Source organism: Oculina patagonica, chromosome 1 (assembly GCF_052425735.1).
Source record: "Oculina patagonica isolate OP01 chromosome 1, crgOcupat, whole genome shotgun sequence".
In the NCBI taxonomy this organism is placed as follows: domain Eukaryota; kingdom Metazoa; phylum Cnidaria; class Anthozoa; order Scleractinia; family Oculinidae; genus Oculina; species Oculina patagonica.
This window is the reverse complement of record NC_135758.1, coordinates 5484987-5499197: the sequence shown is the minus strand read 5'-3', so window position 1 is coordinate 5499197 and position 14211 is coordinate 5484987. Positions and strand designations below refer to the sequence as shown.

The 14211-nt window shown below is 37.1% G+C and overlaps 2 protein-coding genes across 7 annotated transcripts in view; one reads left to right on the top strand and one right to left on the bottom strand.

The window, feature by feature from the left end:
- Window positions 1-371: 371 nt before the first annotated feature.
- Window positions 372-14211, bottom strand: part of LOC144652959 (AT-rich interactive domain-containing protein 3C-like) — a 28951-nt gene continuing 15111 nt past the window's right edge. For all 3 annotated transcript variants that reach the window (XM_078512859.1, XM_078512866.1, XM_078512872.1), the window contains 6 exons: window positions 6242-6314; window positions 5402-5496; window positions 5225-5313; window positions 4629-4890; window positions 4236-4488; window positions 372-3534 (listed from right to left, as the gene is read on the bottom strand). In XM_078512859.1, coding sequence (XP_078368985.1) covers window positions 3326-3534; window positions 4236-4488; window positions 4629-4890; window positions 5225-5313; window positions 5402-5496; window positions 6242-6314 — 981 coding nt within the window. In that variant the 3' untranslated portion in view covers window positions 372-3325. The remainder of the gene's footprint in view (window positions 3535-4235; window positions 4489-4628; window positions 4891-5224; window positions 5314-5401; window positions 5497-6241; window positions 6315-14211) is intronic.
- The window catches only part of LOC144652880 (uncharacterized), a 39962-nt gene continuing 31476 nt past the window's right edge, over window positions 5726-14211 (top strand). Inside the window, exon 1 of one of the 4 annotated variants that reach the window (XM_078512826.1) lies at window positions 5726-5867. The gene's annotated coding sequence lies outside the window, so the exon portion shown is untranslated. The remainder of the gene's footprint in view (window positions 5868-14211) is intronic. The other 3 variants (XM_078512829.1, XM_078512827.1, XM_078512828.1) reach the window with 3 other exon arrangements.

Genomic DNA, 14211 nt, shown 5'->3' with positions numbered 1-14211 from the left:
ATTGGCAGCCATAAATTAAATTCGGGTTGTGGGCCGAGTTTCATACACTGTCGGGTTAAATCACATACCGAAGTACGTGACGGGTTTGAGGGACAAAAAGATTACTTCGGGCCCCACCAATGTGGCCCGGATTCGCGCGCTTCCCGGACCCGGCGTCATATGCTGGCTGAATTGTTGTTGGTTCTTATTCTTACTCCGAGGGTTTTTCTCCGGTTTTCCTCCCTCCACGCACAGTGGATGAAGAGCCACTCTATGTAAATCCCTCTGTAAATTACCATTTATTATTATTTTTTATTTAATTTATTTACTCTTCCTTACTCTCAGGCTATCTGGCAACTGAGTTACATTCATCTAGAAAACAAACTGAAACATTAAGTTTCGTTGCTTTTATTTGTATAAGTGTACATATACACAATCCTTCATTATCGACTCAGTTATAAAAATATTGACACGGGATCGATGCATTCAGTATATATTAAAAAACACAACAGTGTTTGAACAACTTAATTAACAAAGTAAGCGAGAAGGAACCTTTCATATTAAAAACGTACAAGGCTCGAAACAATATTTTCATCGCGGTTACATGGAATTTTTTTTTTTTTTTTTTTTTTTTTGCATTTTCTTTCTTTGGTATCATACAATGACATACATACCGAAGCATAATAAATAGTGCGCATTCTTAAAACAGTCGACTCTTGCTCTGCGGAATCGAAGCTATTATGGACAAACTGAAGTTCTTATGAAATTTCCATAATAGTAACTTCTCGCCATTTAAGACAGCAAACCTCGGTCCCGAGGGTTTCTGTTACAATGGGAGTCTACTGCATTCTCAAACACACACTTTTAGACTTTGCTATACAGTCGAAGCTCTCTTAGCGGACACTCTCGTAAGCGGACAGCTCTACTTACGGCTGCCTTGTTTGAAACCCCATTTTACCTCCCATACAAACATATTTCAGTGCTTGTTTTTGTCGTCATCCACGTCTGTCCGGTTATTGTTAGCTGGGCAAGCTCCCGTAACCGGCCATCTATCTCCTACACCTCTAGTGGCCGCTTACGAGAACCATTCTAGTAAGCGGCTAGCTCCAGTTACGGACACTTTTTTCGCGTCCCGAGGGTGTCCGCTTACGAGAGCTTCGACTGTATATGATTTTTTACTTACAAGTGAGAGAAATGCAATCTATAGCTATACCAACAAATTTGGTTCAGTTGCTTACTCTGAAGCACAAATAAAATTATAGTTACTCGACTCGAGCTGACCACGACACTGTGAAAAATCACTTATTACAAAGAACAACTAAACCAACGATGATACTAAATGTATATCTAGGCACGCAATAATTACAAACTACTTGCGCACCGCCGCAAATGTCTTTTAACTGAATGTAAATTATATATACTTCAAATATAGTGCATCTTTAATTTAAGACAAAAAAGACTGTCATGTAAGTAGGGGACAGACAATTTTATTGCTGAGAGGAGGGGAGGTGGGCAGTCAAAAAACCCTTCCTGGAAAGAAAAAGTGGTACAAAAATCGCGCACAACAACACAATGGAAAAAGTTTAAGACTCTACCCTTGGTATCTTTGTTTGACAGAATTAACCTAGGTCGGAAAAAAATATTGCCAAAGTAAAGGCGAAGAAAAAATTACTCAACCTGCCCAGCTCCCTTCCACTTCAAAAATGAAATTAAAGGTCCGTCGCAAATTCTCAGTGTGAGCTGGACCATAATCACTACACAGTCGAGGGTGCTACTACTACACATTTTCTGATGAAGAAATATTAATAAAAATCATTAAAAAAACGTCATGCAAGCAGGAAGTAATTTTTTGATTCACATTATCCAATCATAAAGCAGAACTGAAGTGTTAGGACAGAGCTGGTAACATAGCAACCAAACTGACCGAAAACAACCGCAGGCTCAACTGGAAATAAATAAAACCTGCGCGCACTTTACCTTTAACTTTTCATAGTAATAACACCCTCGACGCAACAGTTATGGAGATTATCCTTTGAACATTTTAAAAGGCATTTAAATAAGATTTCCTTTGTTTTATTTAAAAAAGTTTAACAATACGTTCACGAAACGACATGAACAGCTTTCAAAAAACGATTTTAAAGGCACGAAAGCAGGGAAAATACTATAATCGCAAATAAACTTGTTCGACGTATTTACATTAGTGAATGGATTTTTTTATAATAGAAACAATGAGATTGCCTTTTTTAGCAAACACCAATTGAAAGATTTGACAACAGGCATGTTTCGTTGTTAAGTTAACATTATATTCATAGTATATTCAGGGACGAAGAATATTCCTCGAAACTTTACAGTACAAAAAAGTCAAAATATGACAAACTTTTTCCGATTTATTTGAAATCAAATTCTGGGTTTTTGCAATCAACTGAGCAGGAAAATAATCTGAAACCAGATACACAATCAACCGTTTTGTCTCAAAACACTCAAACATCCTTGTTCTTGCATATTACCTGCAAGCCTGTGATTAAAAAGAATACGGAGTACTAAACGTTTTAGTTAACCTTAATCCTTATGCCTTGAATTTAGAAGGCAGTTAAAATTTTGCATCAAAATTATGGGTATGTGGGACGATAAATAGTATATTGAATAAAAAATATCACGGAAGAACTGAATTTAAGTTAATACGTATTACATCGGTGATCAATGGGTATTCCACTAGCTTCTAAATATAGCTTGGCTTGAAAACACCATGCACGAGATTTCGTACTCTCCTAGTGATTTTCTCTCGACTGACTAAAGAAGTTTGACGAAGAAATTCAAATTGGGTGAAGGAGAGTATGTAAGTAAAATATAAGTTAATTTGACAATGGCAGCTCGAATTAATTTTTGACTTGAAAATTCAACGAACGAGTACGCTAAAATAATTATGTTAAAACTGTTAGTTAAACAGCGCGCATGGTCATACTGCCGTATTTACGACATATTAATTTCCTAAACACTACTTTCTAGCAAGCCCTCAGAGCTTTAAAGATACAAAGAGCGGTTTTCGACTGGCTGTTGAAAATGCAGTTCTGTGTTTGCTACCTTAGTAGAGCTCCTTCTTACTGGCTAAAAACCTCAAAACGAATAAAAGCAAACGTACCGGGGCTTTTTTGTTCGATCAAAATTAAACCAATCGTGACTTTGATTTCGCGCGCTTTTTACCTGATTCTGATTGGTTACTTACGTTTGCTATAATTTGCCAGAAGTGCCTACTCGGCCGCGATTCCGTGACAGCTAACAGAAAACCGCTCCGAAGCCTATACATTGTATATTTATATATTTGAAGAGTAGAAATAACATAGCTAAGTCAGTAGTCTTCGTTACTTTTAGGTGAATCCGGTCGATTTTGCCGCGCAAACAAAACCCCTTGATACACCACGCCATTGAGTTCTACGGACACCAATAATGAGTTGTCGCTCACTTGGTCTAGGAGGGTCAGCGGTAATTGCCTCGGCTCACGGCCGCGTGTTGATCTTTCTGGATCGGGGAACTGGAACTGACCGCTTTGCGCCATACCTGAGTGAAGCAAAGGAAATATAGATATGAGTACAACACTTGGAAATTGTTTGATTTAAAGTATACGAAGCTCAAAAAGTTCGCGCGTTTGTATCTTGCAAGAGCAATAAAGCACATCAACAAACGCATTCCTTGATAGGCAAAGCATATTAGATGGAATAAAGGGTAAAGGAAGCTTTATCCAAACAACAAAGGTGACTTAAGTTGACAAGATCAAAACAATTAGGCTAAGGTAGGCAAAGTCTGCGTCGAACCTAGTGGCTTATACAGACCGGAGCTTATCCCGGTTTCTGTAGTACAAAGCAACTAGGAGTATTTCTACTCCCCCTGGATGGGATGCTAGTCTATTGCAGGGTTACCCTCTAGCATTAGTTCGGCGGTACCCATTTATACACCAGGGCGGGGTTGTTCAAAGCACGATTAAGCTAATCCAGGATTAGTCTAAAGTTTGATTTCAGTTTTTTAACTTCTCATTGAGGTTTTCTGTTTATATTTTCTGTCCTCCATTTTTGACATCGACTAATCTCAAGCTCCACAAAACATAAGCAATAAAAACACTTTTATCCACGAGAAATTGAACCCTCGATAAACTTTTAATCCTGGGTTAGTGTTAATCGGCTTTCGAACAACCCGGCCCTGGGTGGAGAGAGGCATAATTAGAGTTAAGTGTTTGTGGATTGCAAACGTTAGTTTAATCTTACCTTTGGGTTGAGTTTGTATTTTAATGTGTGTCCAAGGCAGCTGAGTTGGTGTTGGTTTATTGTTTCGTTCGTTCACAGCAGCGAATTTCTTGATCGGCGAACCACATGGCGATGCATCCGACGGTGATGAGGATACGCCCCGTGACGTTGCTTCCGTCACGCTAGAAGAACGTTTAGGGCTGTACTGAACTACGCCTGGAGAGTGCAGCATAGCAACGCCGTTGTTGCCATGGACTGATGGAGGTACGTGCACCTTTAAAAGAAGAGAATTAGAAGATTTTGAGTGCAGAGTATTTTTTACGGTTACTGTAGAGCTCAGCAATAACCATAAAGAAAGTTCATTTATGTAGAGAGAGTTACCAAAGTGGGTTTTCACTATTGAAACAAACTTACATCGTGGTTGGACGCGGAGGGGCCTGGACTTGACCGGTGAGGTAGTCCGGGGGAGCTGTTGTTGGCTGTAAATGCGGGCGGTGTTGTTGTAGGACTAGGGCTGTTGTAGGCATGCGTGCCATCCGAAGGAATTGCTTGAGACAGGAATGAACCGAACGATCTTCGGCTGTCTCGTCGGTTTCCATCAATTGCGGCTTGAAGTTCGGCTGGAGAAGATAACTTTTTCTTTGAGCATTCGTAAGGATAAAGATATTTCATGTATCTGGGGTTCAAAAAGGAAAGTTGCATTAAAGATTGTGGGTCTCCACACACAATGTGTACACAATTTTACAGTACTGGTACAAATATTGGTTACAAAAAGTCCTTGAGGACTTCAATTTGCCCTCCCTGCAGCAGTCTAACTCCACAACTAGTCTTCAGTCAGTTCAAACTGACTGCGTTACTGGCGTGACTTCAACATAACACGAAAGTAGAGTCACGCAATTACGGTAAGTGTTATTCCAGCTGATTTTAAGCTTTGCTCGAAACTGAAAGTATCCTGTTTTACAGACTGCAATCAGTATTTATTTGACAATAATGTTCTTATTTCTACTCACTGTGTACGAAGAGTAAATGCCGCACTCGTCACAGATGCCGGCAGACTAAGACCTTTAATTATTTCTCGCCAAATTTTCTTGTTTATAACCTGGAAAATAAAAAGCCATGAAGTCCTTTGTAATAAAAACAGGCGAAAGAACATCCAAAAATCCTGAAAGAAATTTGTTAATACTAACCTCGACAAGTCCTCCTTTATCAACGACCAACCTGAACAGTTTGAATAAATCTAATGTTTGTTTCGCCATTATGGGAACTCTATTTACTGGAGTACCTAAAAAACAAAAACATTAAAAAGAATTAAGGAATTTACCTATTTCACTAGAAATATAAATCAAATTTACCAAATACTTGTGGCGATTCTCGGCGCGGGTTGCACAAAAAGGCGCGAAATTCTGCAAGTACAGTTTTGACACGTGATTTTACTAAAAGAAATCAACCAATCATAATCGTCTATTCTAGGCGCGGGTTGCCAGAAAAGGCGGGAAACGATGCAGCAAATTTATGCTGGCGAGGTTTTTCATCGGTGCATCGAACAACAGAAAAATCTCCTTTCACAGCTTTTTACACTTTGAAATTACCGTAATTTTGTACCAAGGAACAATGTTAAACATGCTGTATACTTGAGAGGCGACTAAGAGGTGGGTAAGTAGAGGTTTTAATTGTTTGACTGAGTTAAAAGGAGAAAACAAAACCTTAAGCTTTTCAGAAGCTTCAAAACATAAGTCAAGCAAAGCAAAGCAAAGCAATGGAGGCTAAAATAATTTTGAGCCCACATCTTCCTCTGCTGGAAATTTAACGAAATTTGAAAATCCGCGGATCGAGATTGGCAGAATTTGTAAAAAGAAAACTCTTACTATGTTATAGAATGCAAGTAATACCAGCCAAACTAGAAAGCACGAGGTTCACCTCCTAACTATATTAAAAGCAAGTTCCTGCAAACATTTATTGCCGGGTCATCTGTGCTTCGCTAAGGTATGCCTTTGAGTTTCTTTTTATACTGTTATTGAATAACTCACCTCTTTTCTGCATAAAGGTAAATAAATCATCCAGAAATTCTTTCCTTTCTGGCTCTGTGCCCAACTCGTACAACTGAAAACAATAAGCAGTGAAACACAAAGACTTAATATGTGCGAGATTCTGTGAGATTTTAAAAGGGACAAGCTAGGAAAGTACAAAACTACCGCTCCTTTGGCTTCAAAGCTCAGCTGGAAAAGGGTCATTGAAATGAATCACACTGGATACCTCAGACCTTTTTTTACCATATACATGTACAGGTACATTGTACACTGTAAGCTCATACATGCGAAAAACAATGCATGAATACGGTATTCTCTTAGCCAGGGTGTCAACAAAATGTGCCATTTGCTGCACTCATAGTCGTTTATATGAAGTTAAGCAAACACAAGGAAAGAAATTTGATACCACTTAGAGATGCTTTAAATTCTGTAAAGTATGAAAAATAGCTTGATATATAATAGTTACAGCAGCAAGAACAATTAAATCAAATTAAGTTACTTTATCACAAGTGTAATCAGCATCTACTGTACATGATTGATGAATGTAATTTCTCCTTAAGACTTCAACAGAATCAAAACATTTTAACCCTCTTACTCCCAAGAGTGCCATATGGCACAAGATGCCGTTACATGCTCAATATATGGTCAATTTGTGTGAAATTTGAACAGAAAAATTGTCTTGGACAGATCTGTCTTTTTAAAGCATAAAATCATACCCCCTAGCATATGAGACCTGATTAACCACCCCCACAACTTTTGCAACTTTTTCCTCTTTCGCTTTTTAAATCAAGTTAATATCTGACAAGAACCCTCACATTGAGAGCTGCAAATTAAGCTATAGTTTAGTGGTATACCCAAAATATAGGCGGAATGAGATATTTTTTAATGTTTTATTATTTTGGTTTTGTCACCTTTTGAATTAAAACACTGACTTCCTTTATGTCTGTTAGTATGATTTATGACATGCCACAAACAATACCATTTAAATGAAATATAGTTTGTGGTGTTCAGGTCCATAGTTACCGTTTTACAAAAATTTGGTATTTCCCGTGGGAGTGAAAGGGTTAACCATATGCGGTTAGGAGGCTTACAAAAACGATCAACAGAGTAAAATAGTCTCAAGATTTTCATAAATGAGGTCTCTCAACTGAACTAAACATGCATCTTTTCCAAGTCAAGAGTTTCTTTCAAGTTTTGACATAAGTTTTGGCAGTTTTGGTATTTTCTATTTTTGGTTAAAAATGAGGAGGTCTAGCCAATTTAAACCTACATGTATTTCATCAGCTATGAATTTGAGAAATAACACCTGTTATGCACCACATAACAGTGGGAAAAAGATACTGTTCCATTAAAAAAAGATGTGAGTCAAACTCATTTATTTAATTTGTCTATCAACTATGGGATAGTATCTGTAATTGTTAATGTACAATTTTGTTAAACACTGAAACTGAGAAAGATGTATATCATTGAGTGGCACAGGCCTGTCAGAAAAAAAATCCCCACTTCTCGTACCAATGACTGCACACTCTGGGGCGGATCCAGGATTTAACAGAAGGGGGTTCGATATTAGGACCGCCAAGGCGGTCCCCTTTAGGGGGGTCCGGGGGCATCCTCCCCCGGAAAATTTTGAAATTCAAGTCCTCGGAAATGCGATTTCCAACATTTTGAGGCCAAGTCAGTGTGTTTTAATGCCTCATATTTTTTAAGTCAAAGTGCTACTCTTTTGCATCAAAATATTGCAAAGATACGCTAAAACTATCAAAAATTATGTATTTGGATTCAAATTTCCATTTACAAAACCATACTGCGTTTTAACTTTTTCCAATTTCGTGTCTCATAAAAGACGGGATCAACAAAAAGCATTCTTCGGGGGTATTTTTCCGCAAAAATTTGAACTACAGCATCATAGTTAACAGGCTTTTCTTAATGAATGTCTATGAATGCCAAGCCTAACGGTCTTTCCGTTGTCATAGTGGTCTGAAAATATCCTTTGATAAGCTTCAAAGTGCTGTTTGCTCGCTCGTCAGCCGGGCTGAGGTGCAGAGTTCCAACCCTAAGGAAGAAAAAAGAGGAAGGTTTGGAGCGGCGTAGCCGCGGCCACGAGCACTGAAGGTGTGAGCCTGGCTGATGTGAGCCTGAGGCATGCTTCCCCGGAAAAGTTTTTGAAAATATAGGCCTCTAAGATGCCATTTCCTGCATTTTGACATCAACGACGGACAGAACGACTTCAAAAATCACAAACGAATGAACGCAAACCTTGCACGGAGTCGAGGCGATCCACTGTATTACCGCACCGACAAAACCGAGGGATCATGCTAGGATTCCCTGAAGATCCCGTAAAAGAAGCCTAATGTACCACAGAAAAACTACAAAGGATCATGCTTAAACGATAGAAAAGATTACCTTTCTTTGCTAGAAGAGAAGTATCGGGAGAATATTGAGTGAAAACGGGAGGCCGGAAACTATCGCCAAAAACGGAAGGTTTCCGGCCAAAACGGGAGAGTTGGAAACTCTGTTAGACAGAGGTGGCTGGTATATAGTGCAAGCAATTCGTAGCAAACAGTTAATGTTAGGGAGCAGTTAAGGTTTAATTTGTCCATTAATTTATTGCAGTATAAGATTGAATTTATTTACGTAACATTTTACAAGTATTTTTACGTTAGCGGTTTCAATTTAGGGGGTTCGACCGAACCCCCCGAACCCCCCCTAGATCCGCCCCAGACACTGGTCATTTTCAGTCAGTGACACAAGCTTTTCAGAAAAAAAATGATTTGGCCCACAAGGCATGTGGTCCAAGGGACGAACTGTTGCAAACTGAATAGTATTTACGTAGTCGCAGGCAATAACTTCCTGTGAAATTAATATTTTAGTTTACTTTTTTATATTTTATTATTACTGTTGACATTGGAATAAAAAACAGTGCATCAAATAATTTGCAAACATCTCAGAAATAAAACTTGACATTTGAACAGGCTGATAGATAGAAACTTTACTGGTTATTAAACTTTAAGTCACAAGCATGTAATGAAATGATGGAAGCAATAATAATTTGTTGTTTTACATATATAATATTTTACATGTCAACAAACAGTGAGTCACGGCTTTTGTGTTTATCTTTTCTAATCCGACACAGATCTGTCAGAAATGAAATTATTACTTTATCCTTTTCCATCATGTATTTCATATGTACATACACTGTATCAGTAGTGTATGTACATGTGCTAAGTTAAAACTACATTTTCCCTTCTATTTACAAAACTCCTTATTACTCAACGAAATTAATTAAAATTCACACGTAAACTGAAAGATAAATTATCATGATCAAGATTAGAAGCTCAGCAATATTGCATATCAAGAAAAGTAACGCTTGCCAAAAAAGGAAGATTTTTTCATCAAATTCATTTAAAAGTGAGACAGTAACTTAATTAGAAGTTTAATTTTGTGTATTTTTTTATTAGCTACATGTATTTTCTCTAATTAAAGATTGTCCTGCTGTGTTTATGTTTTATATTTTTGCATACAAATTGAATTTGAGTATTTATCACATCACATCACTAAAGCTTGAAGCACTGCAAAAGATATTTGAACACCTTACTGTAGACTGTTGTAACCCTTTCAGCACAGTGCACATCACATGATGTAAATACAATTTGTAATAATATGGTACAATTGTGTAACTTTTTAAGAGAACTTGTCAAAGCTGATTTATAATCAAACCTGGATAAAACAAATTCACTTTGTTGACTGGGGTATTTTCAAGAACTTTATTTCAAAAATGAGGGCACACTTCAATGGTGATATTAAAATAGTGTGGCACTTGTGATACCACCATGTTAATATTGAGCAGCAATATTTCACATATTTTTCTCCAAACATGTGATATAATTTATAGTAAGAAGCTTTAAATTGCTTGAACAAAACTTAATTGAAAATAGGACAGCTTAATGCACGTATAAGTATTGAAGGCAAGGAGCAAGTAATCCCTTTAAAAGTGCACCTTAAGGTGGCTCGACCCAGTTTTTTTCTAGCGATACCTATCAACTTTAAAACCCACATTCTTAAAGGGATTAATGTCAATGAGATATCCACTATATCACATGGATTACACATAGACTGGACTGCAATATGATATAAATTTTTGGGAGATCGGAATGAATATCACGTGACAATGACGTCACCCAGGTTTTTGCTCTGAATCGAATTTCATCCCTTAACCGCATTTTCTCTCGAGATCCTCCACGCTACGTATACCTTGGGTGTTTGCCTTCAGCTCTGCGGAGTGTGATCGAAATCTACAAGAGGAATTTTGAAATATCTTGGAATTTCTTTTTAGATGGTATAATTTATGCGTAAAATATAGACAAGACTTCATATAAAGAAATTTGCTTCTTTTTTGATACTTAATGAGAGGTTTTTGTCCTCAATCCTTTTAAAAATGTCCCATATCCGATATCCAAACTGTAAAAAGTAAGTAGACTTGTGCGATTTCGAAAAATATGGAATATATATGAATCATAGTGAAGCTCAATGTTTAGCTCTATTTACTAATTTTACGTCTACTTTCGCAAAAAAGCGATTATTTCAAAACTCGTCGATGAATTTTCTCCAAACTTTTCAAGGATGGCAATTGATAAGTACACTAAACAATCCCTGAATTTCATGCTCATTGAAAACTTCTAAGGTTGTCTAACATAAACGCAAAATTGAGTAAATATTGAAGCGATCTCGTAGTTTTGAATAATTTTGTGCTCTGGGATTTCCTATTGTTTCGAGTTGAACACAACATCGAATTCCTGTGCACCACGTGTGAAATAACTATGCTTGGCCACCTTCCGAAAGCTTTCCGAGATCTTTCGGAATATGGTAATATTCTCGAGTTCAAGTTACCAATAATAAATGAACGAAACTCAAAGCCGGTTATGTTTTGACGCCATTCCAGTCATTTACAAATGACTTGACAGCGTACTCAGAAACTGACCTCGTTTACACTTTCTTTCTTTTGATGTTTAAATCTCTTTAGCGTAACATTCAATACGGCGGCCTTTTTTGTTTTGCATTTTTTGTTCTTGGCATTTTTAACTTTCAACTCAGCCAAGACGTCGACCACACAAGAAAAGTTGTTGCATGACAATTTTTTTCCATTGTTTTCTTTAAAACGGACCATAATTCGGAAAGATTTCGGTAAGCTTTCGGAAGGTGGCCAATCGTTGTCATTTCACGCGTGGTGCACAGGAATTCGATGTTGTGTTCAACTCAAACAATAGGAAATCCCAGAGCACAAAATTAATCAAAACTACAAGATCGCTTCAATATTTACTCAATTTTGCGTTTATGTTAGACAACCTTAGAAGTTTTCAATGAGTATGAAATTCAGGGATTGTTTAGTGTACTGATCAATTGCCACCCTGAAAAGTTTTGGAGAAAAATCATCGACGAGTTTTGAAATAATCGCTTTTTTTGCGAAAGTAGCCGTAAAAATGGTAAATAGAGCTAAACATTGAGCTTCACTATGATTCATATATCTCATATTTTTCGAAATCGCACAAGTCTTTCTACTTCTTACGGTTTGGATATCGGATATGGGACATTTTTAAAAGAATTGAGGACTAAATCCTCTCATTAAACATCAAAAAAAAAGCAAATTACTTTATATGAAGTCTTGTCTATATTTTACGCATAAATTATACCATCCCAAAAGAAATTCCAAGATATTTCAAAATTCCTCTTGTAGATTTCGATCAAACTCCGCAGAGCTGAAGGCAAACACCCAAGGAATACGTAGCGTGGAGGATCTCGAGAGAAAATGCGGTTACGGGCTAAAATTCGATTTAGAGCAAAAACCTGTGTGACGTCATTGTCACGTGATATTCATTCCGATCTCCCAAAAATTTGTATCATATTGCAGTGCAGTCTATGTATAATCCATGTGATATAGTAGAAATGTCATTTACATTAATCCCTTTAAGTATGAGGGTTTCAAAGTTGATAGGTATCGCTAGAAAAAAACTGGGTCGAGCCACCTTAACATTTTGGAATTGTGTTACAGAAAGAGTACCCTTCCCTTTTGTACATAAAAAACCAGACTGGTTCAAGATATTCTAGTAATGTTGAGCTCATTATAATTCTCTAATTTGAAACACCAGTTTTCCTATTGAATTCTTGCTACATGTAGTCAGTTAATTTTTACGGGTTGTCACAATGTGGGAGGCAGTGGGCTGTCCTATCCATTTCAGTTATATGTAGCCTACATGTTAATAGCACTTTTGGTTAGCCTACTGTAAATGGCACTCCAGTTAGCCTAAATAGCACTCCTGTAACCCCACAGTTAGCTTAGGTACATGTAGCTTGTGGTAAGCCTTTTTATTTAGAGTGGGATTTTTGCCTCGCATGCCTCACGTCTCACTGCCTCGCTTTGCATGCCTCGCAGCCTTGCCTTACACCCCACCTCACAACCTCGCACATTTGTAAGACTCAATTTTTACAAAGTCCTGGACATTCAACATGTAGAAACATACAGATTGAATAACCTACGTAATCTCTACCAATCAGACAACATCTAAACAGGAATGAGGATGCATGATTTTGCATTGTCATTAATCATGTTCCCTATTTAGCTCTGCCTGTTTAACACTGCCTTTTTAAATATACACTAGAAAGCATATCAACTTTAATGGGCATTTTTGTTGTTGCTTTTCATGCCTTGCCAAAATTACATTTATGTGAATGCCAGTCAACTAAAGCATGTCAGTACTGAAATCTTAGCTGGGCTATTAATGATATTCACTAGGGTACTCCAGCAGAGATGATTAACCTCAAGGATATTTTTGCTACGGAAATATAATGACATAATTAAATATAATACAAAAAGAAACATTTAGTTAATAATATTGCAAAGAAAAGAAATTTAGCAGTTGTCTCAGAGGTCACTATAACTGTCACAAGTCTGAATAAAACAAGTTTAGTAACTGTTGCTGCTATGACAGGCTAAGAAAATTACTGTAAGATCTGCCCACCTTTCATGATTCTGCAGTGAGTCTCACAATTTATTGTGTAATCTGAATTCTGCACAATCACCAGAAATTAATGCTTGTACTCGTTCTTTCTACCTTATTCTTGCTAATTTTCGCGCGTTCTTAATTTCGCTTAAATTCGGGAGCTGAATTTTGCAAGTATTAATTTTCACGATTGCAAGCAAAATTAGAGCAAAAGCGTATTAAATTTCGTGATTTTGTCAGTGTTTTCTGGATCAGTCGTCAAAGACTAAGGAATTACTGGAAATACACAAAGGTCTAACTCAATGTTTCTACAAGGAGTCTGCAAACGGAAACTTATGTGACTGTGCTTTAAGATATCTTGGCCGATTTACAAGCTGAAGAAAACAGTAATCTGAGGAAGGGTGATAGTCGACGACGGAACGATATTTTTGGTAGTTAGTTAGAGTTCCTAAAATTATTGTTTTGATATAAAATATGGTATTAATTTTCTTGTGTTTAAATTTCCCGTAATGTTTTTTTTTTGCGCATATTTAATTTCGCAATTATTTTGAAAACATAAAAATCGTGAAAATTAGTACTCATGAAAATTACCGGTAGTAGGAATAAGGTATTGCATAAATCCCTTGAATTTTGGTCACAAGTCATAAATAATGCCACTTATAGTTCTGTAAAGTAAAATGCAATGGAAAAGGAAGCCTTTTTAGAAGTCAAGAAAATTAATTATCCGTCAATATTATTGATTCTGATGATGAGATATTAGGGTGTGCAATGAGTCTGCTTCAATATATAACTACAGAGAAAAATGCAAGCTATGGCTTACTGTTCGTATTAACACAGATATGTTTTCAGGGGAAATTTAACATAAAAGTGCTATTACTTGTAAGCTCCCTCTCTTTAAAGGCCCCCATCTCAAAATTATAAGCCCCCTCTGGAAGTTCAATTTCCTTTTAAAAAAAAGCCCCCACTCCTTGGATG